Source organism: Oxyura jamaicensis, chromosome 2 (assembly GCF_011077185.1).
Source record: "Oxyura jamaicensis isolate SHBP4307 breed ruddy duck chromosome 2, BPBGC_Ojam_1.0, whole genome shotgun sequence".
Taxonomy (NCBI): Eukaryota; Metazoa; Chordata; class Aves; order Anseriformes; family Anatidae; genus Oxyura; species Oxyura jamaicensis.
The window spans coordinates 11,252,020-11,279,092 of record NC_048894.1 but is presented as its reverse complement, the minus strand read 5'-3'; the positions used below and the strand labels follow the sequence as shown (position 1 = coordinate 11,279,092).

The following is a 27,073-nucleotide window of genomic DNA, read 5'->3' as shown; positions in this document are numbered from 1 at the left end:
TGGTCATGTTAATGGGATTTAAGCATGTGGCTCAGCTCACTGATAAGCAGATCTGATTTGCCTAAGAAAACTTTACCTTTCTTTATGTGCCAGAACCTCTTTAAAATCAGTGTGTTTATGTATCCGTGCTTGTGAGGAAGAGAGCTACCCTTCTAAAATCCACATGTTTTGTCATTAGAATATATTCCAGGTAAGCAAGCCAAAAGCATGTAGACAGTTTTGACCCCCTTCAAACATTTCTTCACTTGGAGAAGCTTATTGCTTTTCTCTTCTTGTCACCAGGCAAAATATATGATGCCAGGTGCTAATAAAAACAAACAAACAGAGGGAGAAAAGCAAAGAGAGACAGCAGAAATGTTTCTGATTTGGCGTGTAACAAATGACCTGGAACCTCTTTTGTGATCATAGCAAACGGCGAGAAGACTGGGAGCGATCAATCTTTGTGCGATTAAAAGAGGGAGGCTACAGGCTGCAGGAGAACATCCTGTTCCATCTGTACGTGAGCACTTCGCCCTGCGGGGACGCACGCCTCAACTCCCCCTATGAAATCACGACCGACTGTAAGAAAAAAAATATTTTTTTCCCCTTTGTGTGTTTTTGTTTGTTTGTTTGTTTGTTTGTTTTAAAACCAAACCTTTCTTTGTTCGCTTGCTTGCAGAAAACGTGTTTTGGTCGACAGCAGGGATGTGTGGCATGTGTGTGGCTGCGGGACTGGTGCTCCATCCTGCATGTTGGGAGGGAAGATGTAGGGTGAAAAGCAGAGCTGGGCAAAACTGGAACTGGTCTGCCTACCTGAGGCTCCGTGGCTTTGCTGGGCAATACCCCAGAGCCTGCACTTCATGCTGGGAAATGCAAACCTAATGTTAAAAAATGCCTTGGGAAGGGTCCTCATGATCAAACAGATTCTTGGCCATGGGCTGGACTAGAGGACCAGGTATCCAGCTGGGGCTGCATGCACTTTTCTCAAGGTTTAGGCAGTATGGATGGGTTGAGGGGCTGTGTTTATGCCAAACCTGAGCTGTCCAAGCTGCAGTGGCTGGAGTGTGAGGTAGATCAATTATATGAGATAAAGCACCTGTAGTGCTGGTCAGAGGTCAGTTTCACTCCAAATGCCACCTGCTCTTGCAGCAAACACTGTCAAGACCCTTCTGGGAAGAATCTTTCACAGACCATCCTGCCTGGGTCAGACCAGCTACATGGTCATTGCATGGCAGAGGAACTAAATAGAGACCAGTAGGCCAGCCTTGGAGGCCCTGGGCCCATATCTGATATTTAAACAGGCACGGGACATTACAGGGAGTTGTCCTCTAAAGGTGATCCTGCAACTGAGGTATACAAATCAGACCTTGAGTTAGTGTGGATGCCACCAAGAGACCTGCAGAGCTTGTTGGCTATGAAAGGACAACCCATCTTCTCCACACGTCCCAGTGATCTCATGTTGTCAGCCCTCCACAGACGTGCACATCCCTGTCATTGCCCCACCAGAGAGGACGCATGTCCCTGTTGCAAAACCATGACACCACCTTTGCCTCTGCCTGGCTTCAGGGCCTAGTCCCACCAAGGGACAGTGGACTCAAGAGATCTGTGTCTTGTTGTCACAAGTCTCTGTCACTCCATGATCTAGTGCATGCTGCACAAGGTGCACACTTACCGCTGTCCCTAGGCACTGTTTCCAATACTTGCACTTTACAGTGGCATAATACCCATAGTCCTCATTGGTAAATGTACATATAGTGAGAAACAGTCCTTGCCCTGACTACCTTGAATGTGAAACAGGCAAGACAGAAGAATGGATGGAGGGGAAAGTGTAGACACAGGAATGTAAAATAATCATTCAAGGTCACACAATGACCTAACTTCCTCACAGGCAAATTCATCAGATGGTGGTTTCATTCCCGGTTCTTATTTGTATGAGTTATTTATTAACAATTAAGTATTATTCTCCCCAGACTGGAATCTTTTTGTCATGTGTGAAACAGCAGCTTGCTGGGGCGAGAAAAGAGAATGCACCTATTCAGAAAGAAAATACTCTTCCTTTCCAGACATGATTTCTACATTCTGTCAGTAGGGCATATAAAATAAAGAAAAGCAAGGAAAATTTTAAAAGGCAAGCAGCAAATAGACAAACTCATGGTGAGGTAGCAAAATGAGGATACATAGGCACTATCTTATAAAACAAAAAACAAAAGCAAATACCTATGAATATCAAAAATGAGAAGCGATTTTGGCCTCACACTTTTCATGCATATTAAAAGATATCAGAAAAAGATTTATTTTTGGTTAAATGCCCTCAAGTTTTCCAGAAGGCAGGCTTCCTGGGGCTCTCCATTCTCAACACCAGAATTGGAAGCAACAAAATCACTTATTATTTTTAAAATGTGGTCCATTCTCAAGAACTGTCGCAGACTATCCGGGACTGGATGCAGCTCCTGCATGCACAAGGAAGTGGGTGCTTCAGGCCCTGCTTGGCTCATGGACTGCTTCAACAAACACATAAATCTGCCAGCTAATGAGGGAATGCTTCTTTAGATAACAGTACACAGGAAGCTACATTAGAGATATATTTTCATGCAACACCTGGCACTCACAGGGTGAGCTTGTAGGGGCCACAAAAATACTTCTCATGACGGTTATTATACCAATTGTTGTCCTGGTGCAGAAGCTGAGGCACAAAGGGCTGTGTGGCTTACCAAAGGTTATGGAGTGATTCAGTAACAGGACTTAAAGGTGCACCACATCTGGTTTGTATTTCACTGCTATAAGCAGCTCCCTCTACCTTTGTCCCATGCTCTTAAGACAATTTAACTCTATAAAAAGCAGTGTTGCCAAAAGCTGTCCTTCAGTGAGATAAGCATTTCCTTTTAGCTCACATTATCCCAGAGACATCTGGAAAGATAAGTATTTTATAATGTTTATCATTCAGATCTTCTCTCTCTCCCTCTCTCCCTCTCTTTTTTAACTACAGAAATAACCTTTCTTTCATCCAGTAATGACAAGGAACTCCAGATGAATGCTGTTTCATTTCTTAAACAACAAAGAAGCTTCTCCTAGAGCTAGCACAAGCCATCAAACGTTACTGATTATTCTCTAAAGATGCATTAACATTTAAAACCAGTGTCTCACCATGTGGTTTCTGTTTTTGCAAAGGAGTATGATAAGCCTTTATCAATATAGGGAGTGAGTAAAATCCACTTCTCAAATCTCCTTCCAAAAATTTCCTATTATCCACCGTGTCTTCCCAGTACCCTCAGGGAGGCCTCACATTTTCTTCTTATGAGCTTTGTTCTGGTAAGGGAGGAGATAAGCTAGCACGCACTTGAAACCCAGTTTATTTCTTGCTGGATAGTGCTGGGTACCAAGTCAGCGGCATGTGTAAAAATCTGACCTTACCATGGTTCCTGGGAATGCCTGCAATGCAGAGCAGGAGAGGTCAGGGAGTCCACACCCATGCTAGCTTCACTCAGAAAAGTAAGAAATTAGGGCCAAAGGGAGCAAATCATGCATTGATTTGCAATGATGCTCTTCATGGGTCTGAGGGGAACCGACTTGTTTGTTGATGTATCCCAAGCCAGCTCTAACAAAGAGGCAAAATCCAGCTGGTACAGGGCTGCTGTGAGCATAGAATTAAGTTTTCTAACTTTTTTGCTGTCTGTAGGTCACACAGCTGGAAGAGCTTCTGAGGGGATTCAAGGAAATTTGAAGCTTTGGAAGAAGCTGGTACAATCTGAGAGAGTAAGGGAGGAGGCTCAGAATGAAGAGGTGCAGGGGTGGGATAGAGCAGGGGGAGAGACCAGCCAGGTTTGGGGGTTTCACAGGAATGAGAGGCTGGGAAATACCAGAGGGGTTTCAGGCTGTTGTGAGAATTTGTATGGATTTGTCTTAGGTCCTTCTCCTCATCCAGTCTCCTTCACAAGACTCTCTTCTCTTGCTCATTTTCCAACCACAAGGCTGTAGCCCAGCTATGTCATGAAGCAGCAAGTTCCCAGTGCCCTCACCACTCTCTTTAATTGCTCCTTCACACACATTTGCCCTGCCTCAGTTCAGTGCTGTAGGTCAGCTCATCTCCTTCTCCTGTACTTTTTTCCTTTGTGTACATCTGAGCAAGGTATGCCTGTATTTGGAAGTTAGCATTGATTTCCTGGAGGTTTCAAGGAGGCTGGTGTTTCCCATTACAGCACACACACTCCATCTCCTGAGCTGGAGCTGCAGCCATGGGGACAGCTAGCCCTGCAGTAACTGTGGCATATTTTACACCTTTTCCTGAATCTAGGGCAAACCATAGAACAATCAAGCCCTTGATTTGCTGAAGTACCTTTCTAGCTAATTTAGGGCTTCTTGACTCTCTGGCTTCTTTTTTTTTATTATTTAAGAACCTCTTGAAAAGCAAAATGAATTGCTTAAAAATTGAGCTAATAAATCCTCCACTTCCCCACTGCTCCTTCCCAGGCAGGATTTTACCTCTTTGTCCGTCTTTCTCCTAGAGATGCACTATCTTTTTCACTACATGGACTGCAAAAGAGACAAACAGAATCTGCCCCAGGGCTTGTCTCCGTTCTTGTCCCCTGGGCTGCTTTTCTATCTCTTGCTAACATGCTGTATTGCCTTGTACCATTGACTCCTTGATAGCCCAGCTCCTGTTTTATCCCACGCTCCCTTTAGGTCTGAAACACACCATTGCATCTGCTCCACATGGGGTCTTCCTCCTGCTTGTCTATTAACCTACAGCTGTGCTGAAGCTCTCATGCACACACATTCAGCAGCGCTCTCATCTAAACAGGATCCACTTGCAACCACGTGAGCTGGATCATTGCCTTAGTAGGTGATGTGGTGAGGAGAAGATGTGCACTGGAGTTTTTCCAGAAGCTGGGAAGCTGAGGAGTACCCTGAAAGACAAGTTTGCCCTCTCTAATTCAAGCATGCTTTCCCTGCACAAACCTGTGCTTTCCCTGCTTGTGGCTAAGACAAGATGGTCTCTGTTAACCCCCAGAGCTGGGGTTGCCTTGAAGGGTTGCTCTGCTCACACTAGAGAATCAGCACTCTGTGTTCAGGTGGGGCTGACCCAGACTGCAGCAGCATAAGATAGCCAAAACAGATTATCCGAAAGTCCTGTCCTGGGCAAAGTGGCTGAAGAGGGACAGACTCAAATAGAAACCATCTAAGGAACCTGTCCATCTGCAAGAGAGGGACATAAATGACCTGCAATTGTCAGGAGACTCTCAGCCCCATAGCTCATCATTCAGGGTCCTGCAGGCAGGTAGCAGGGTGCATATACAGTGAAGATGCTTACGACAGACACCACCTGGGCTAGAATCACACCCAACAGCTTTGGTTTGGGGAAATGTTATTGAAAGTGCAAGGGGAGAAATCTCCGTCTTCCTTCTGCCAATCCCATGTTTTGTTTAAATGGAAAAAAATCTGTTCTTGTGAGTAGACACTGAGGAGGAAAAGGCATTTCAAGAAGAACCATCTAAATAACTCAGTGACCTGAAAAGAAATCAAATATCTGTAGCTATCACAGGTTCTAACAGATTGATATATGCCCCTGTTAGGAAAATCCGGGGTAGCTATCTGTCATCACTGGGGCCTGGACACTATTTATTTCCATTGTACAAGTTCTCCCAGGTATCATTTTGTTCCATTGTGACTGCTGGCCTGCTGCAGCTTGGGAATCCACTGTGGAAATTCGTAGTTATTCAGTGCGTGAAGCAGCTTCCTCCTAGGTTGTAAAGTCGATTTTACGCTGATGAATGACCCATCTGTAGAACTGGGATGAAGGTGCATTATTTTCCTATTTTTCATATGACTGAGCAGAATAATACCTTGGGGGACCTCAGGAAAAAAAAAAAAAAAAAAAAAAATTATCATAGACAAACATGCCCAGAAGTAACATGAATGAAAAAAAAAATACACACAGCACTGCAGGCTGTAACACTGAACACTGCCTCAAGAGAAATAATCCCAGCACTGGATGAATTGTTGTAGTCATCCCAGATTGCTTTGTCATTTACAGGATACTGCAGAAATGGCAGACACAGCATGAGGCTATTGAATTGCTTCAGGGGCTTGGGATCTGTTTATTAAAGAAGTTGAGATGAAATTTTCCTTTCACTTCATTAGGGCTATATTGGGATGGTCCAAACAGTTTGGGTTTGGGGTCTGAGCATAGCACCTTTGTCAGCCTCCTAGATCAGGTCCTGCTGAAGCAATGACCACTTTCTGTATGTACCACCAGCACAGCCCCGATTTGCCAAAGTAAATACAGAGGAAGCACAAAGACTTTCTACATGGAGCTAGAAACTGGCCTGCCAAAGAACTTATGTTTCTGCTCATCAACTCATCAGCTTCAAATGCGATTGCCGTTTTCTCTAACACAGTCCTCCCACAGTGCTGAAATGCTGTTTCAGAGTGTGGCTGCTTTTGCTCAAATTATCTAGGTATGGAAATCATGGCCATGTCATCTCTGGCTAGTGCTCTCCTGCATGTGCACATCACACATGGTGTGGAGGTGGTGCTGCTTGGAGCCAGCTCAAGGATTTCTCCCCAACGCCCAGTGTAAGTTTGTGCTGGGACCATGGGAAAAACTTCTGGAAGAGGTGGGCAAAGAGATTTGAGGAGAAGGAAGTGTGGTGGAGAAGGAAGAGTGGGACCCTGGGACAGGAGGGCCATGGTGAGGATGGGAAGCCTGAGGGGGTAGGTAATGGTCAGCTTTGGTGGCTGGTGGGTGACAGACAGCAACATAACACCTGCAAGGAGTGGAGAGGGCTCTACAGAGCTTTGGGATGAGAAGACCTCCTCTTCCAACACACGCCGCCCACCCTGCATGAGGCCTGCAGGCAGTGCTGTGACTCACCTCCAGTGCTGCAAGAAGCTCTTCCTCCCCCAGCATCTGACTGCTGAAAATCCCATTGGTTTTGGTAATTCGAAGGATGTCTGTTGTCCTAAGCAGCCTGCCATACTGGTTGTTTTATCAGTGCCTAAATTCCTGTCTAATCCCTAAACCTAGCAGGGTAACAAGTGATCCCCTGACTTAGCAAGGCTGAGGACAGAGTGAGGTGAGGCTGTGAAAGCACAGGTGGGCTTGGTGTTGGTGTTATCATGCCCAGAATGGGCCTTTGAAAGAGGTTTTGCTACACTAGAAGTTATAAAGATTTTGGTGCCAATTAATCATCTTTTCAAAGTTTGCTGTTGCATCATATTTTATTATTCATCTCTGTCAGGCTGGGTAGTTAGGCATTTTAGTGGTGTTTTGCTAAAGCTGACAGGAGCATAAGGACTACATGGATAGCTTTCGGGTCTCAAAGTACTGACTGACTGGAGACGAATCAAAACCTGGGCAAATTTTTGAAATAAAGTAACTGCGTGAAAATGGGATCTCATCCCTTATTTTTCATGTCTCCTGGTTATCAGCAGACTAACCAGAGGTAGGGAAAAAAACACTTCACTGCCTTCCATGCCTAGTTCAGGGTGGGTTTTTCATTCAAGAGCACTTAGGCTCAAAGAGAAACTTGAAGCTGTATCTCCCAAGTCCTTGATCAGGGCTCCAGTAAAATGACACTCAGCTGAGCTAGCAGGTCTCCTCTTTTCAGTCTTTGTTGTAAAACTTTGTCAAAACCGATACATTATGGGAACTCTCTGGCTTTGACAATGCATTGAAAATATCTCAGTTCACTCTCCTTGTAATATGCTTGGCTGCTTTGGTTTATTTGGGTTCTGCTGTTTCAGGGGGAGTTTTAAAGCAGAAAATAAGATTTTGTAGAAGGATATGTCTGTGTAGTGTGTGTCTATCTTGGAAAAGAGAAAGAAGAGGCTGGAAACTACGGAGAGCTCAAAGCCAGCATTGGGCACAGCATTGAAAAGCTTTCATGTAAAGCAAAATGTGTTTGTTAGGATTCAGGAAAACAGGTTTCCACAGCTATAATCAGATCCTAATTTTAACAGAACGTTTGAATCACCAGAGAGAATTGCACTGTATTTATTGAATTTTCTTTGTTGTTGGGTCTTGCTGCTGTGTAAAACATTGCATTCGGCCACAATGTTCAGATGTGATAAAAAGGCTACATTACTCAGCAAAAGGTCATGGCTGAGAAAGGTTCACAATAGCAGTAAAAATTTTCACCCAGACAAGCTGCTTATCCCAGAATTTGACCATGATTTCCAAGGTTCTCTGAGATCTTCTGCAGAATGGCCCAAAAGACCACATGTTCCAGGACACTGCTGCTCCAGTTCAACCCCCAACACCCAACAGCCCACTGGAATTCAGAGACTGAGATACACATCTAACTGTGGCACATATTTTGAGTAGAAAAGATCAAACCATAACTGGAAAAAAAAATCCCTGTGGTAAAAATTACACCCATTCAGATCTAATTTGGTCCAATTTACTCTTCCACTGAGAAGGAGCCGCAGGTAAAGCTCATGAGCGGAGTTTTATAAAGCTTGTCAGGCACCTCCAGGTCCAGCTGAGATCTCTGTGGAGCTTTTCAAAGTCCTTAGACTCCTGGGGAGTTTCTTGGAGTCTTCTGAAGAGAGAAATCTGGAGCCAGCTATGTAAGAGTGACAAACACAAGTCTTAACTCTAGCTAGCCTTGAACTCACTTTACTCTGGTTATTTCTATTTCCACACCCGTAAAATGGCAATAAAAGGTATCCAGCTGTCTCAACTTTGAGGAAGGGTAATTAATGCACATATTAGGTATTAAAGTGGAAAGCACTATATATTTTAAAGACTATTATATTCAGAATATTCATTATTCAGGATAATTTAGCAATTACAATTCACAGATTTTTGAGACCATCAGGGACCGTCTTCTGATGATCTAGCCTGAATTTGTCCACCCAGAGACCATAGGACATTACTCAATAATTGCCATCTGCAGCTTCAGAAGCTGAAGCTGAGCTGAGTATGTCCGGTGATGCAGCAGGAACCACAGCCTCTCTAGGCTCATACCAACCTCAGAGGGTCTGAAGCTGATCTTAGTGCAGAAATATTATTGACAGATTTCTCCTCTGCTTCTGTCTCCTGGGCTTCATTTTCTATTTTCATATTTTGCTGTCTTCTTTATAACATTTATTTCCAAATCACTCTTGAAGATTCCAATTTCCAAACAGCAACAAAAACCCCAAACTCACATGAATAACAGCATGTTTCTTTGATAAAGAAAAGAGGGTTATGATGAATAAGTACATTGCCTCTGTTTGTGTAAACTTTTTGATTAAAACATGGCAGGAGAGAAAATAGTCACCAAATGGGCAATTCCAGGAATGTTGACAATTTTTCACAGAAAGCACATTTAAAAGATAAAGCCCAGCTTTAAGAGAAAATCTTTTTCCATTTTCTTTGAAAATAGGCAGAAGATATGATGATGCATAGCTGATGACATAGCTGACCCATTGGTCCCTGCTGGTGGTCTCCAGCTGATGGCACACCACCAAGTCTCTAGCTGTCCCCAGGCAGCTCCCATGCTGCCCTGGCTTTGCTCATCTGCTAACCTAGGCACCAGCAGTCCATGCTATCAGAGAACATCTGATCATTGATGGAGTCCAGCTAATTTGCCTCTGTGGCTGGAGATGAGGCTAATGAAAGTTTCAGAGGCAGAAGTTTTCTCCATCATGGAGTTTCACAATGCCGACACAGCCTTTTGCCAGGTCTCCAAACTTTTCTCTTCAGGTGCCTCTATACTTCCAAAGCAACGGCACTGCACATCTAATTTTAGATGAGAGGAGCAATTAGTAATTAAAAATAATAATCCTGAAGTGTTTGAGTTGTACTTTCCTTGATTGCCACATGCACAGAATCTTAATTCCACTTACAGATCCTGTGCTTTTGTCTTTAACATACTAATGCATTTCTCCTCCAGAGCAGGCTGGAGTCTCCAGCCTGGATTTGTGGGTGGTGTGAAGGATCTCCCTGACCCAAGACTGCTCATTCCTCCTTGCCAGTAAAAGTTATTTATAGCTTTCAGAGAAAAGCTAAATCAGCATAATTTTGTTGTAAACAAATTGTTTTATAGAGAATTTTAATTAGTTTCTCATATTTTGATCCCAGGGGTTCCTCTTGTTTGTAAGGTACATACTTAGATGTATTTCTCTGGTTGTTTTTTTTTTTTTTTTTTTTTTTTTTTTTTTGTCCCAAGGGGTTAAAGCTTGTTGGGGGATCAGGGCTCGCTTCAAAGTTAGTCCAACATCAAAACGTGTTTCTTATGTTAGAGTCCTGTTTCCTGTGTTAGCAGTTAGTTTCATAAAGGTAGCCAACACCTCCCCCCAGGATGAGCATGCAATGCATTTCATATTGTTCTACAAAAATAATAAAAAGTCTTTGCAAAAGTTCTATGTCACCTGAAGAGATGAAATTTTACCCTTCATTGATCATATATGGAGGGATTTTGATGGTCTAAAATGAAGAATTTTCATTAAAACACAGTGGTGAGCTTTGCTACGATGGGGTAGCATTCTTACACCCTTCCTTCATTCACCATCTCTAACACCACTCCTCAAACCTAAAATACTAATTTAATTGACATGTACTTAAGGACAAATAATGCAGCCATTTCCTTTCTGTCCAACTGATTCAAACTTCACATTTTCCCCATCATCAACAAGACGGATTAAGTGCCACGTATTGATGCATAATGAATGGACAGATTCCCTTCGTTTTCTTATCTGTACGTTATCTGTACATCACTTGAAACTATTGACAGATGTGAAATTATGGAAGAAGTAGAAAGGTTCATAAATGTTATTTGGGATGAATGATGAGGAGAAAGAATAGCATCCTAAAGGTAGCACCTTTCGTCGGGCCATGGGCTACCTGACTGCTGTCCAAAGCCAGGATTTCAGCAAGGAAAGACACACAGAGGAGGGAAAGGGTAAAGTTCAATTTCAACTTTTAATTTCAGTTCCACAGATCACACGTGTTCTTGGATAAAGTACGTGTTCAGTAATTACACTTGCATATCTGGCTTAATGACATGGTCCAAACCCCAGATGTGAACCAAGCTCTGGCACTACGTGGCAGATGCTGCACAGCTCTAGCAGTGAGCAGAAGTGCTCCCTGGAGCTGCACTCAGATGTAACAGGCCTCCTGGCCTGCATTTAAAAAACATGTCTGGACTTTAAGGGATTCACCTCCATGTACACTTCACTGGTGTAAGCCAGGTATGTGTTCCCGGGTGGAAGGACCCATCACTGCACTTGCCACAGAGGGAGCTCCGCAGACCCTCAGATGAGACCTTTGCTTTTACCTGCCTGGCTCTGGGTGCGATGAATCCCACCCTCAGTGGCCACAGTTCAACTTAGCCCTTTGTGAGGCCCTGTTCTTTTTTCCTAAACCCAGTCTCCTTTTAGAATATCCCTAAAGTTTCTTGCTTCCAAAAGCTGGGCCACCATACCTTAGTCTTACTCTGCCAGTTGCTAAAGCACAAGTTTTCTGGCCGGCCACCTACCAGTAATGCAGACATGTCCAAGGCTCTCAGAATACTGCGATGCTCACTGCAACACTTACAGAAACTGCAATGGCGTACATTTATCCAGCATCTGCTTGAGGAATGTGCATCTAATAACCATCAAAGTACAAAGGCAGTCAGATGTTAACACCTCTCTTTCCACCCCTTTGTTTCAAACCACTTTAAGGAAGCTTTATAAACTATGCTGATGGATGGAAGGTCCAGCACTGAGAAAAAAAAAAAAATGCAAGATATGCTGCTTTATTTCTTCCTTCATGAGAAGAGAACAGCCTCCACTGAAGCAGGGAAATAGAAAATGAACCTCGGAGGCAGTCAAGCAAAATTTCAGACAGAGCCTTACTCGTGTGATTCTGTTTAATCACCGTCCATTTCCTCTTCACTCTTCAACTAAATAATAAATATGGAGTGGCTTTTTTCATTACCATTTAAGCCAGAACCGGTCCTGGAGAAAATGTGAAAATATAGGTTGAGCCTTGAAATCAGTGGATTTCAAGATGCTATTTTGAATACAAGCCACCTGTGTAAATTTATAATCCAATAATTAATAATCCCGCACCTTTTTATCTTAGAAACTCTCAGGAGTAATTTCCACATCTGAGCACAGCACACATCATAAATCCACTCCAAATGATTTTTAAATTTGTCCTTTCCAATTCCGGTTTGAATTGACATTTTGTTCTGGTTGAAGTGGCATCCTCAGATGCCTTCTCCCCTGCAATTAGCTGAGATTAAGCAGTTGGAGGAGCAGCACAGGAAAGATCAGAAATGCTCGTAGTCACTGATGCTTTGATCATACTGAACAGCAGAACAGCAGTTGGCTGTAGTTTGTGACTTTGTTACATAAATAAATATATTTCTGAGGCTGCTTTAAAATGATCCATAGCAGACTGTGCCAGCAAGCGGACTGCAATTCTTACTGCCAGCAAGCATCTTGCATGCTGTAGTCTGTCTTCAGCTTCAGTGCAAAACACGAGACATCTTTTTCTTTCCTCAATATTTGTATCTTTCTGCACCATTTAATGACATTAAAAAGGAGCTAAGTATGTTGCAAATGCAGATCTGGTTTTATTTAATCATTGCCAATCTGAAAGTATTCAGAAGTCCGGGTTATTAGCATTTTCTGTACATACCACAGCTCTTTTTGGGGCATGTGTGCCGGCTATCCCAGTAATGTGAGCAGCCTGAGACAGGCAGCACAGCAGAGGGTTTTAGTCACACCCTATTCATTGAATTTAATAGCAGTTGAGCAGCTAAAACCCCTTATCGGTGCTGTGGAAGTGCATCCCAGGGTGAGCGTACGCTGGCCTCAGCAGCCTGAATCCTATCAGCTAATGCGGCCTGCTTGGCTGCACCCCGGGCAGGGCACGCAGTGCAGGGAGCAAACTTTGATACATGGGCTGAGTTAAAGTGAGCATTCGGAAAGTGAGATGATCTGTGTAGTCACACACACTTCTTAATGCTTTAAAAAACCTTTATTTTCAGTTCCTGGTACTTGCTGGCCAGGTCTGAGATGCTACAGGAACAACAAGACCTGGAGTACTTTGGCCTTTGTACATCCAGACAAATAAATATATATATAGTGAAATCAAAGTCACGTACCCAATAGGATGCTCATCTTGTCATCTGGTCAGTAAAATTCCCTAGCAGTTGCATGTCTCCTCACACATATGCAAAGCATACGGTGAACCAGTTGAAATACAGAGTGCTCAAGGAGACCAGTGCATGTATAGGGGAGGCTCCGAGCAGGAGGAGAAACAGTACGGGGAACGTAGGGAGAGGTCAGAAATGGGGAGACAGACCCAGCTAGAGAAAATATTCTTAAAAGCAAAAAAAAAAAAAAAAAAAAATGGGGAAAGAAACACTAACAAATCGTTTTGTCCTAGGGGATTTCCTGCAGGTGGACTCCTGTGGTAGATCTTTATTGAAAGAATAACATCTGGCTTTCATAAATAGCTTTTGAGCAGTACCTTTAAGTGAATTTGCAGAACAAGGAAGCATCATTATCTTCATTTTACCTGTGGGAAAGCTTAGGAAAAGAGAACCAATTTACTTAAAGTAAAACTTTCTTCCAGCCGAAACAGCAATAGCCTCTGGAGTCACTCTTCACTGCTCCCCTGGCAGAGGTCTGGCTCTGCCATACCTCCAGATCTCGGTGTGATCAGACTGAGGCAAAGTGGCTTTGCTGTACATTTCCTCTGTTGCACAGCTAGACACATTTGTTAGGCAGAAGTGATCACTTTCTCCTTTTGTTGTCCAAATTTCATGCTTCCTTCCCCATCCCTCTGTTGTTTAATAATAAAACATACTGCTCATCACTGCTCAGAAGCATTTTAAAAAGTTTCCTGCAGAGACACCAGAAGAATATGGACCGGTTCCCAGACAGCTAATCCCATGCACAGAGCATCCTCTGAACAACGCTGCGGGAGGGGTCCCTCAGGCACGAGAGATGTATCTATGGGCAGCGCAGACAGTCGTGAGGATGGTTTCCCTACAGAGCTGACACAACCCAACTTGAAGACAGAGGGATCTGAGATGTCTCCAAGACTCTAAGATTTTTCTTTTTTTTTTTTTTTTTCTTTTTTTTTTTTGACCAAAGTTTGACAGTACCCACTGTGGTTCCCACCAGGGACACAGCAGTTAGTGGGGATGGCAGTGCAATAACCACTCTCCCCAAAATCAGTTCCCGAAGCAGCAGTTTACAGCATTTACAAACTTTTCAGGTGTGATGGAGCCTAGTTTTGGGTGGGAATCAGTTTTGGCTGTGGCCGCTCAATCCAATCAATACCTGGCCGAGCCAGCTACCCACACGCACATCCCCACATTGAATTTTTAAAAAGCAGGAAGGGATCCAAGAGGAAACGATCTGCGGGGGCTCAGCCACCACGTCTGCTGGCAGGTCACAGCTGACTCTGCTGTTCTACATGTGTTTGCTGCTTCCGCTAATCCCAGCAGGCTAAAGTGATTTATTTTCCCTTTCTGTTTTTGTAAGACATCCATTGGCAGCAGCCAAAGTCAATCAATTGCTTCAACCAGAGCTTACAGGCAGCAGTCCTACAAGGCAAAGATGAGAAGCAGCAGGAGGGACAGAGTAAGTGGCTGGGGAGCATCCACGGACCCATCCGCTCATGGCCAGAGGTTTGAGCAGACAAACTGTGACATCCCAGTCAGTGTTAGTGTGAAGAATGAGGCCAGGCAACCCCATAGTACACTAAGGGCTGAGGAGCATCACTTTCACCAGCAGAAACCTCCTGGTTCAGCTAAGGAGCTGGCCATGGAAAAATACAGAGGAGACTTGCAAATATGGTCAAAATCCTCATGTCTGTGGAAGCAGTATTTCTTTCCTGGAAAGCGAAGGCCACCTTGTACCATCTTTCCTTTTCCTTTGGGCTAAAATGTAAAAGGTCTGTTGCATGGAGAAGGTATTATTCTGGTGTCCTCCAGAAAAACCCTCTGAGGTAAGACAGTGAGCAGACCCAGAAGATTTCTTTGCTCCTACATTGCTGTTCTATTACAACCAAAATACTCAGGAACAAAGAAGCATGATAAGACAGTAAGAGTAATTTTGATAATGACCTTTTATAAAAAGTAAAAAATTATGGCAAAGTACTTCAGAAATGTCACTATATTTTGCACTCACTGTATATCTGCGAGACAAGCTCACCGTGGCACAGGACACGTGTATTAGCTGCTTGCCCTTCACCACTCCAACAGCAGTCACCTTGTCCTCAAATATGTGATATTGCTGAAGTGACGGATGGCAAAGGCAGAGACCAGAATGGCACAAGGCAGTAGTGTAACTCCCTTTAGGGGAAAAAATTCCTAGCGAGGTAATTTAAGCAAACAGTAGTTACCAAATTGTAATTTTTTTTTTTAGTCCCAGAGGTTAAAAATTCAACTTTTGAGAATTTTCAGAGAAATTTCTTGGTATTAAACCATACCTCAGTTCTGAAATCATTTAGAAAATGCCACCAAATGTCACAGCAGGATATTGGACTGGCCTGACTCTGACATCTGAGCCTCTGGTCACCAAACCATGGCCATCCAGCCATTGGGAATTCCAAACATTTCCAAACAGCTCAACTAGATTTAAAGACAAAGAAAAGAGAGAGAGGAAAAAAAAAAAAAAAAAAAAAAAAGAGAGAGAAAGAGAGAGAAACATCTCTGTTCTTTTCAAACATGGAAGAGAATGTCAATGTGACCTCAGTATGTATGTTGTCAATATATATGAAGGACCTGGAACACAAGTCCAATGATAGCAGCTGAGGGAACTGGGGTTGTTTAGTCTGGAGAAGAGGAGGCCCAGGGGAGACCTTATTGCTCTCTACAACTCCCTGAAAGGAAGGTGTGGGGAGCTGGGGGTCGGCCTCTTCTCACAGGTAACTGGTGATAGGAGCAGAGGGAATGGCCTCAAGTTGCTCCAGGGGAGGTTCAGGTTGGAAATGAGGAGACATTTCTTCTCAGAAAGAGCAGTCAGGCATTGGGACGGGTTTCCCAGGGAGGTGGTGGAGTCAACGTCCCAGAGGGTGTTTAAGGAAAGTTTGGATGTGGTGCTTAGGGACATGGTTTAGTGGGTGACATTGGTGGTAGGGGGATGGTTGGACCAGATGATACTGGAGGTCTTTTCCAACCTTACTGATTCTATGACAACCTTGCTGATTCTATGATTCTATGATGTAAAACTTTTGATTTATGTCATAAGCAAATGCTTTTTACCATTGTACTCTTTTCTTGAGTTATAGTCTCACCTAATTTTGCACCCAACTTCAAGGCCCTCCACAGGCAGTTGCAAATGCAAGCCATGGCATCACCACAGCCTCTCGGTTTCTTTCAAAAGGCATCTAAAAGCACCTAATTGTTGCCATTCTTGTCTTTATTTTTTGCAGTGAACAGCAGCAAGCACATAGTGAGAAAATACCGAGGGCACCTCCGAACAAAGATTGAGTCTGGAGAAGGAACCATACCCGTCCGGTGCCACAACGCGGCACAGACGTGGGACGGCGTGCTGCTGGGAGAGCAGCTCATCACCATGTCCTGCACAGACAAAATCGCCAGGTACTGTACCACCAAATGTGTGTGCATCATGAAACTGTTTGCATGTGGAAATTAAGTTTAATGCCACAAAATACAATGGGTACTGGTGGGGGAATAACTCACAGGTGCTGACAAAGCCTGCAGAAACAAAGACTGCCTTTGTATGCAAAGATAGACCCTATAAATAGGATGGAATGTAAATAGGACGTTTTCCCAAATTCTCCATGGGTTGTTAGTTGCTCTTTACAGTGTGACAAAAATATAAACCCTCTTTTCAGCGTTTTCTGCCAGTAGAATTTCAGTGTGCAAATAAAATACATCTTATTGCTCTTATTGGATCATTTACTGCAAATCTTGCAAACCAACCATCATGCAGATAAGCTTACCTCATCTGCACCAATAAAGTGCCCTAAGTATTGTTAAGAATATTGCTAATATTTTGAATGTCATTGCAGAGCTCTCTTGTCACAGCCACCTCTGTGGCTTTCCACTCTCTCTTGTAAATATGACATATCTTTATGTAGAATAATTGCCGTTTACGAATATTTCATAATTACTCCATGGTGGCACATAAAATGTTGTCATACTTGCCTTTCTCTGTTTAGAGCATTAACTGATAACAAATGATGGTTATCACAAACTGAAAACAAAGCATGTGCAGTTGGATGCACGCATACAATCAGTATATACCTCTACATGTGTGTATACTTATGTTCATAATTATATATATATAATGTGTATAGATGCAGCTCTCAATGTAAAATACGCTACATTATAGCTATAAAAATGTAAATGTTATGAACAAATTCTCTGCTGGAATATCATTCCTAAGAACTCAGCTAAATTACAGCAGTTGAGAATTTGGCCCAACTATTAAAAGCCAATTGAAGCAAAATATTTTTTAAAAGTGTAAAGTTTTTGTTTAATGTAAATGTATAAATTATTCAATTAGCTTTAAACAGATGACCTACTAAAGTTCAATTGGCCTGAGGGCTTAGCAAAGCCTGGCATTTTGGCAGAAAAATGTACGACTGAACCAGCAAATGTAAATACTAACAGGCTCAGAAGACAGAACACAAAATCCACACTCTGCTAAGTGTAATCATCACAAATGTTGTGCTTGCATGACAGATAAAGAGCATCTTCTGCTATAATATTTTCATTTATTCATAAAGAGATAACAGAAAACCCAAACTGTTTTTAGTGGATCTCCTGCACCGTTTTAGATGCAGCTGGGTTTTCCAAATTCAGAAAAAAAAAAAAAAAAAAAAAAAAAAGTTTGAGAATTGAAATATTGCACTCTCTGTGGTTTGGAATGTCATTAGCCCATGAATTAAATATCAGCTTTGCAAACAGTATTACATTTGCTGTTGATGTGGATGCTGACTGTAGTACACACTCTCAGAAGCTGTTTTTTCTCCAAGCACATCTGCTAAGCACATTCAGTGAATCCTTTCCTTGTTGCCACATGTCTAAACAGCATTAATGTCTGTGAAGAAAAAAGAATCTACCACGTTTTTCCAGGATAAATAAAAATCTTGCAGATCTCATCTTTGATATTATTATTCTAATATTGTATGAATTATTGCAATGTTTATTTTGCACTGTAATTCAACTAGACATGGGATTTTCCTAGACAAAAGAAAAAAAATAGCAATTGTTAATCCCTATCATGAACAGCAAATATTTACTCTTACCAGGGACAGTTAAAAGCTGTGAGAAAGGAAAGGGAAAAATAATGTTAGTAGGAATGGTGGTAGTGTTGTGATACTACCAGTGCTTCAGAAGTTCTTTTCATGTTGCACCGTGCAAGGAACTCCGGTAACTAGAAATGGTGGAAACCAGAGAAGGGGGGCCCAAATGAGAATTTAGTGGAGAAAAATTCAGTTAATACAGTAGAGAGCATGGAAAAGACTGTAAAAAAAATAAATAAATAAAATAAAAAAAATAAAACTTTCTGAATGCTTCTTGAGCAAATGCCCAAGGCTTTCTAGATATGTCCCCAAACCCAGCTACACTTGCAGTTCACAATTTTCCTTCCTTTTACCTTTCTGGTTACATCGTGAGACTTGGTTCTGCGATTTTATTTCCACCAGCCTCCAAACTACATACCTTTGTGTCATAACTTCAGCTGGGTTCACAAGTTCTAGTTTGGGAATCACTGTGGTAGTGAAAGCAAAGCACCAATACAGGAAATGTTCACAAAAACGTGTCTAGCATGGCAGAAAATAAGCAGTCCCCCTACGGCAAGGCCCTGGTGAGTACGTTTCCAGTGATTTTTGGCTGCTAGAAATTTTATGTAGAGCTTAGCAAAGACTGGTGAGAAAAGGTTTGGATATGGCATAATCAATAAACTTGATCTCAAATTTCAGTTTACCATATAATGTAAAATACGATCTATGATCAATCTTTGTCCTTCATATCCTTCTCACTCATACAGGGAAGAAGTCAAAGGTTTCACCTCATCTTTGTGTCACTACATATAGAGCTTTTTTTTGCCTTCATCTCTGGACATAGAAAATACAGACAATAGAAGAGTTTGGTGAACAACGATATTGCTCTGCGAGTTCCCTTTCCCCCCTCTCTGCCCCAGCAGAGAAATCAGAAGGTGGTTTCCATGCCATTCTTCAGATTCCAAATATTTGCTCTAACACAACGACAGTTGACTCTTCAAATGTCTGCAGGATGCAGGAATCTGGTTTCACATCATCTGGACTTGTCTAGCAATGAGAAAAGAAAAATCTCCAGAGCTGAAATTCATGTTTGTATAACCAAGATTTGACAAAAATCTGACTTGTATACTTTGGATTTTATTGCTTGTAAAAGCCCCTCAGGAGCACCGGGCTATTAGAGAATGTTTTCTCTTGAGAGCCTAACCAGCTGCTAAAATATACATCATTTTGCATTATTTGCAAAGGACATTGCTATCAGAATATCAAAGATCCAAGAATAGAGAGAGTTACCCAGAAAAGCGAATAATATTCTATAAATCTTGTATCTAACAATTTATGTTCTTCCTGCTCAGAGGATAACCACAAGCAGAGAGTGATTTAATCAGATTTATTTGTTATTCAAAGGCATTTAGCAATTTTTATTACTATCACCACAAATTTGAGAGAATTTGATGCTTGGTATGCATTATTTGGGTTCTGTGGCTGTGTTGAGATTGCAGGATAAACAGCCTGGTATCATACCTATTCCCTTACGGAATTAAAGCACAAACACTTCTAGCATGAATACTCATGTTATTTGGCTCAGGCAGGGAATTACGAGGTGAAATTCTGCGATTGCATTATAGAGGAGGTCAGACTAGATCTTGGTGGTTCCTTCTGGCTTTAAAATCCTATGCATTTATATGTGCAAATTTAAAGTTTGGGCTCCATGAATCCCCAGATAACCCACCCTGAGTGTTAGCTTTTACACTCAGAACTTTTGTGAGTCTCACAGTGCAGCTAAAGTCAGTTCAGCCTTTTTATGCCACAGATTTTAGGATTAAACCATGTTCTTTAGACCCAAAATTCATTAGCTGCACTAACACCTAGGATTTTGACTTTCATTTCTCTCTGTAATGTACACCATGAAAAAGAGCAATATCATGAACTAAATAATTCTGAAAAAGATCAACTGTTTGGGGAAAAAATTGAGTAATTTAACATTTTCTTTATGGTAATCAGAAGTTATATTATGGATTTTATATCAACAAAGACATCCTAGGTCAACATCAAAGCCCTAAAAAAGCTTAGTTTTTATTTTTTCATGGAACCAAAGCCATAAAATGGACTAGAATAAAATTCTGTTCCTCTTGCTTTTTCACACCAAGGCTGGACATGGAATCAGCTCATACCATTGCTTATGAGAAGGTCAGTGCAAAGTTAATGCCTCTGCTGGTGGAAGTCTCTGCATTTGCTGTCCAGGAACAGACAAATGTTTGAAGGAAAACTTACACACACACACACACACAAAAGTATACACAGTTAGATAAAGAAAGGATATGTCTAGAGTTCAGCTCCTCTTCAAAGATTCAAGTGTAGTGACCAACATTTTGGAAAGTCCAGCACTAAATCCTCACCATGGACCCACAGAAGTGTTCAGAACAGCAAGGTCTGAAAGGCACTCAGGCTCCTACTGGCCATGGGGGTGAGCTTTGCAGCATTCCCTTAGTGCCCTTGGTCCCTTTCGGTGACATGAAGACAGCCCAGAGTCTCCACTCTCCTCTGCACAACTCTGCTGGCTTCCCAAGACACACCAAGTCTTTACATGCACTCCAGATTTGCAGGTGATAATTTGCACAAGCAAATACATACATATATAAAACAAGAAGTTCCAAATGTCTCTCCTTTTTTTTCTTAAAGTAGAAGAAATATAAAATACTGAAAAAAAATATTAAAGAATGGTAAATTTCTCTTACTGAAGTCCATCATCCCTTTCGTTAGACTTATAGAGGAAAGACAGAGTCTGCCACAGAGTCCAGAAACTTCCTTTCAATAAGCTTTGTCTTATGACTCATGGAAACTTTGTCTGAGCTTCAGGCCAAGCTCCTTCCACCATGACTCAAGTCCTAGTCCCACCATGCCCCTGGTTTGCCAACACATACTGTCTGTCCTTCCTCCTGTATGGTTTCTTGCTTTGCACTGTGGGCTCATCAAACTTACACATCACATCACCAGCACCTGTCTCTCTTCATCTTCCATGCAGAGAAAGTGGAGAAATTATTTCTCCCATCACCAGCTAATCCATAATAGCAGGGCATTATCCCCCTGAATAGCTGCACAGAAAGGTTTAATGATGACCATTTCCCATGGTTTGGCAGAGAAGTGCAATAGCGCTGGGAGTGCAAGGAGGAGGCTACCATGACACAGCAGCCTCATAGCATAAACCATCGTTCCCAGGTCATATATCATGACTGTACCAATGTGTGCAGACTATTTTGAGGATTGAAATCCAAGCATTCAATGCTAAGGTTTACATAAAAATTGGTTCTTGTTTGGGTGTCCCTTTGGAGGCTGAGTTATGCAGTGCACTGCTCTTCCCCAAGACCTTCTTCCTCAACAACTTGACTGGAGATCTTAAGCTGACCTAGGTGATGTATTTACTTTGGAGAGATTCCAGCTTTCCGTGCATCCAACTTGCATCTAGTAGTGTATGAATGTACCTGTAAATGCATGAGACGAGGTGCTTGTCCTCTTCCAGAAGCTGGCCTCTGCCAACTGCCAACCCGCAGCTGCCCTTGCAGGGTGCAGGCCTGAAGAACGTGTTTACACAGGATTTGAGGGAAACAGTCCTCACAAACATTGTCTTTATACAGCAAATAAAAGCCAGAATTCAGTGTGTATCTTGTAAGTTCTGGCCTTAAAATTGTTTTCTTACTACAGCTTCTTAAAAGGTCACCTTTAAAAGACTGTGTATTTTCTTACTACCAGGTTAATGGTCATCAACTTCCTTGTACTTCATAGAAACAGTGACATTAAGCCTGGAGGTTAAATAAGGCCTAGAACATCTAAATTATACCTCACCTACAAAATGTCACAAACAGTAACAAAGGACCTCCAAACTTGGCATTACAGCCCTGACAGTCTATTCCTGTCCCGTGGCTAAGGTTCGTAGCATATGTGGGCCCACAAGCTAAAGGAATCTTTTTTGAGAATACCTTCGGAGTGTTGCAAGGTAATGTGGTCTTAAAGCACTGTTTCAGGATTTAGCAGTGGGAATCTGAAAAGCACTTTACAAGATGATTTGGGCACATTAAACTATATTTAAATGTAGCGTATAAAAATGCAAGACTAAAAGTCAGTGTTAGAAACTGGAATTCTTAGATCTATTTTAGTGTTAGCCCATCGACCAGAGCCATTGTTAACAGAAGGCTGAGCCTGACAAGGTAACTGTTAAGAAAAGCTACTTCAAAGGCTGCATATTAATGTAAATGAAAATCAATTAGCACAGCGAGATCTTCAATTAGAGATGATTTGTGCACATGATTTGTAATTCTCCCTCTTAACCCCTTTCTGTGTGACTGAGATTTCAATTTCAATCTTTCACCACGAGGTATATTCCAGAAAACATATATAAACCACCCACTGTTAAAATACAGATCAAAAACTAATGCACTAGTTCCAGTTTCCAAACCAATAATAGCTAAATGGTCATATAAATAGGAACACCACAGGTGTTCTGCTGAGCACAGGCCACCATGAATAACAATTTATATTGTGTGAAGCATAGCTGGAAATATTGGTAATAGAAACTGTGGTACAGGAGGTTAACAACACGCCAAGTGGGTAAGACTTAAAGCTCTTAATAATGACACAAATAGTGTGTCGTTTATTAAAAGCCTTAACAAAATAAGCTTTGAAATTCATCAGCAGTGCGTTTTAACAGATTAGGTTTCCAAAGGTCCTGAGGAGACACTTTAGCCTCAGCTTCGATGGCAGGTGGACACTGCTCCCCAAAACGTTGTGAGGCATCAATGCCAATTTCTGCACATCTCAGTTCTGAAGCGATTTGAGGGCAGGCAGGCACCAAAGTTTCTCTTTGAATTATGCTGCGTGCAAACCAAAGCTGAAAATAACTTGGGGGTGGCTTGGGGATATATTTCCCTGAACGCCTCACCGGTGGTGTTGGTTGGCAAGGAGCGCAGGAGCCGGCTGGGGCTCGGGGGGGCCGGGAGAGCACGGCGTCTCATTAAAGAAAGGCTTCCTTGGTCTTGGATGCCTCCCAGCTCACCACTGGCATTTCCATGATTGACAAACAGGCAAAAATATATTGATTTAAGGATTATCTATATTGAAAACCAGACGCTGGATTTTGTCTTTGTAAACAGTGCAGCAATATCTGCTGTTTGAACAAAAGGAAGGGTATTCTTTCCTTCCATTTAAGCACCAAAAGCTCCCACATTTAGGTGAAAAGGGGAGACATTTGTTTTTGTTGATCCTGCTTGCTGAAGATTTTGTTGTGCTTTTTTTTTTTTTAATGATCTGTGACTAAGGGAGCAGTGGGTTGATTTTCTCTTTAGTGTAAGGGTTATTAAGGAGCACACAGCATATAAGTTATTAGAGAGATGCCTGGCCTTGAAAACAGCCCTTAAAATCTTGCTCAATTAGGAAAATTCAGAATGATCCAGCATATTTCTTCATAGTGAGAAAAGTCACTTTGATATATTGAGGACCCAAAATGTAACACTGCATTGCTCTGAATAATAATTTTATTTTGAAAAGCTGCATTTGAAGTGAGCACTTTGTTACAGATGGGAACACAGCTACTTTCATGCACCTAAATTAGGCTATAGAGAAATTGCTCCTTCAGAAATGAACACCCGTATTGATAGCTTCACTACTGCTCAGAGAACTTTCCTTATCATCCCCCTGCAAAAAATCTGATAGCTGCTCAGTTATCAAAGGACCAAATTTGGTTGTTACAATTCAATGCTTGTTGGTCGAGGAATGAACACCACACAGGACAGGAGACCTTCCCCCCAATATCTGTCAGTTAAGTCTATTCCTTTTGCAAAATGCTGAACTGGTAGCCTGTTAAGGTAGGTCTGTTTATCCACAGAACAGAAACGGAATGAGTAAGTGAAAAATTTCCCCATCAGTAGCATGTTTTTTGTTGTTGTTGTCGTTTTTTGTGCTCTGAAGGACAGGAGGAGCAGTGCAAGGGTCTCGTTTTGTTTGGTCAGCTCAGCACAGGACACCTCTTTTCCTAGGGCTTGTGCTGGCATGGTGGGACTCGTGCACATGCTCAGGGCCGCTTTCCAGAATGGAACAACCAGCCAAACACTGAACCTGGGCCAGACTTGCAAGCAAAGCTCGTTATTTCTTTCTTTCTTTTTTTTTTTTTTTCATCCCTCTTATCCCTCTTCCCTGGATGGTTGCAGCCAAACTAAGGCCATGCCAAAACAGAAAGCCACCAGCCGCACATCACTTGTCCTCGGTAGCAGTGCCAGTGCCACCCTCATCCTGTTTCCCCCATGCCTTGGTGTTGCTCAAGGAGATCCAGCAAGACGTCCAAGCTGCTTTACCCTCTGAATCTTGTCTTTTCAGTGTCAGTACCTTTTCTGCTTTTTTTTTTTTTTTTTTCTTTCTACCACAGGATGCTATCTGGTTCTAGGACAATGTGGTTTTTACACCACCTTCTCCCCATCAGGCACAACTTGCTCTTGTTCCCAGTATGTCCCCTGTTTTCTTCAGTCTTACCCCTCCACCCAATCTGTCTTGTAGCCACTTATACCTACCACTGCTGGTATAGGAGTTTTGTGCCCCCACTTGCCCCACCAAACCTGCCTGGATCTTCTTTTGGGATGGGAATAATGCCACAGACTTCAGCAATCACACTGCCTTTCTGCCTTGATTTCCCAGTGTGTATAAATATGGGGTTTTACCCCCCTTAAGCACTGTGAGAATTAATTAATGTTTATGAAATGCTTTTGACACTAAGGGCTGACCTGATTGTGCTTATGCTGTGATTTACAATAATGTAATTCCATTGACATCCGAATCTCTTTATATGCTAGGGTGAACATGTTCAGAATTAGGCAGAGAAATATCTCTAAAGAAAAGGCAGGTTCCTTGCAAAGAATTTAAATGAAATAATCACTATTACCTTGTAATTTATGACCTGAACACAATTTCCTATTTTGGTAAATAAAGCTCAGATGATTTCTTGTGATGTGCATATCATTAAATTTCCAATATTGTTGAACATATGTTGTTTTTCTGTTTAGCTGTTTTTATTCTCTCCTTCAATCAAATATACTTTTTTTTTTTTTTTTAAGGAAATGTCAAATGTTAAAAACAACACCAAAATCTTACAAGCTTCCAACTGGACAAAGATATCACTGTCTAATTTTTTTACTGTCCTCAGAAGCTCATTTGAGGCATAGTGCTGTTATCTGAACTCAACTCAATTTCTTAAGCTTGCATTATTAATTTGCAACATGGTAAGATACTTATTCAAAGAGGCAGCTAGTTCTTTCCTTTAAAAGTGATGTTATTTGAAGGAATGACCAGATTTTTCTTTCTGAAATGAAGTTATGCAAATCTGATCAACTAAAGTAAATGTTTCATAAAACCAATGGCTGTTTAAATTGTGGGACTAAATTGTTTGTATATAAATATTACCTTTTATATTCCATTTGAGTTTTATGTAGATGAACACATTACTTTAATGACCTGCATTTACAGAGGGAGACAGGGAGAGTCTGACTCTGAAATCCTCGGCAGCCAGATGGCTGCCTTTTCTTGCATGAGATTAAAAGATGTTTCTCATTCACAGCCCTGCTTCGGAGGCAAATTAATATAGCCGGCTAAATTGCTTGTGTTTTTGGAATAAAATTTAAAGAGAACTTTTTAAAGCAATTGGTGTCACAGGTTCCTAGAGCAGATTGCTCTCCAGGTACAGCATGCTGGTTTTAAACATTCAGTAATTAATGGAAAGTATTCCGTGTTAATTGACTGCTTCAGGAAAGGGAAATATAATGACTCCTTATTAATCATGAAAAGAGACATACAGCACTGAGGCACTGCAATAATTGCACTAACGGTTGAGAAATGTTAATTAATGAAAAGAACAATGATGTAAGAAATTAGCTACATAATGCTTGCTGCTGATGGAGATTGTGCTTTAAACACATTATTTAGCATGACAGCCACTGGTTGTTGCCTTAAATAGCAGGCACCTCTTACCCTCTACTTCAGTCAGCCACAGAGTTCCAAATGTTGCCGGTGTTTTGGTTTTTAATGAGCCAAAATACACTCTGAAAAACTACATTTTCCGAGGAGTTTTCAGTTTGAACTCCTGAACTCAAAACTATTCGAACAGATTGACAGCATTCAGCTTACATAAAAATATTGTCCAAGGGTAAGAGAGCATGTTCGTGTTTGTGTGGCGGGGAACAACTCCTTGTTAGCTGGGCTGAGCTGAGCAGGTTTGCTACAGTAGATAACTGCATCACATCTCATCCTCTTTTTTATTTTTCCGATTTTTAACCAATCTCCTATCCCCTGAAGAACTCAGAATGAGCACCTATTCATATATGTGCCTAGCATGATGTAAAAATGTGCAGGAAAATAAAATAAATGACAGTTCTGGCAACTAATCCACCAGTAAGGAGCTCAGTCACAGAATGCAGGCCCCAAGGTTTTCACCATCATTTTCTTGCACCTTTGAGACAGCAGCAAGGTGAGACAGGTTCATCACTGGCAACACTTTAAAACAAGTCAAACTATTGGTTACACTTTAGAACAAGTCAAACTATTGGTTACCAATAAATTGCCTATCAGGAACAGGATTTGTTTCTTAGATATGTCTTCATATCTGCATGTCCATTTGTGCAAAGAAGTGCCAGCCTATGAGATTCTCAAAAATTATTCACAAGATCTTTGTGATAATTTTGGCAACCTAAGTCACACAGCATCTTGGCTGTATGGATAGGGATGGTAGTAATGTAGGACAAAGCACTCATTATATTTCTACCTTTGCAACTGAAAAAGGATAAGGAAACTGAAAAAGGAAAAGGAAGGAAGGAAGGAAGGAAGGAAGGAAGGAAGGAAGGAAGGAAGGAAGGAAGGAAGGAAGGAAGGAAGGAA

At 41.8% G+C, this 27,073-nt stretch overlaps 1 protein-coding gene across 3 annotated transcripts in view; it reads left to right on the top strand.

The window, feature by feature from the left end:
• Positions 1 to 27,073, top strand: part of ADARB2 (adenosine deaminase RNA specific B2 (inactive)) — a 311,256-nt gene that overhangs the window by 271,271 nt on the left and 12,912 nt on the right. For all 3 annotated transcript variants that reach the window (XM_035317251.1, XM_035317250.1, XM_035317252.1), the window contains 2 exons: positions 409 to 560; positions 16,346 to 16,514. In XM_035317251.1, the coding sequence (XP_035173142.1) occupies positions 409 to 560; positions 16,346 to 16,514 (321 nt within the window). The remainder of the gene's footprint in view (positions 1 to 408; positions 561 to 16,345; positions 16,515 to 27,073) is intronic.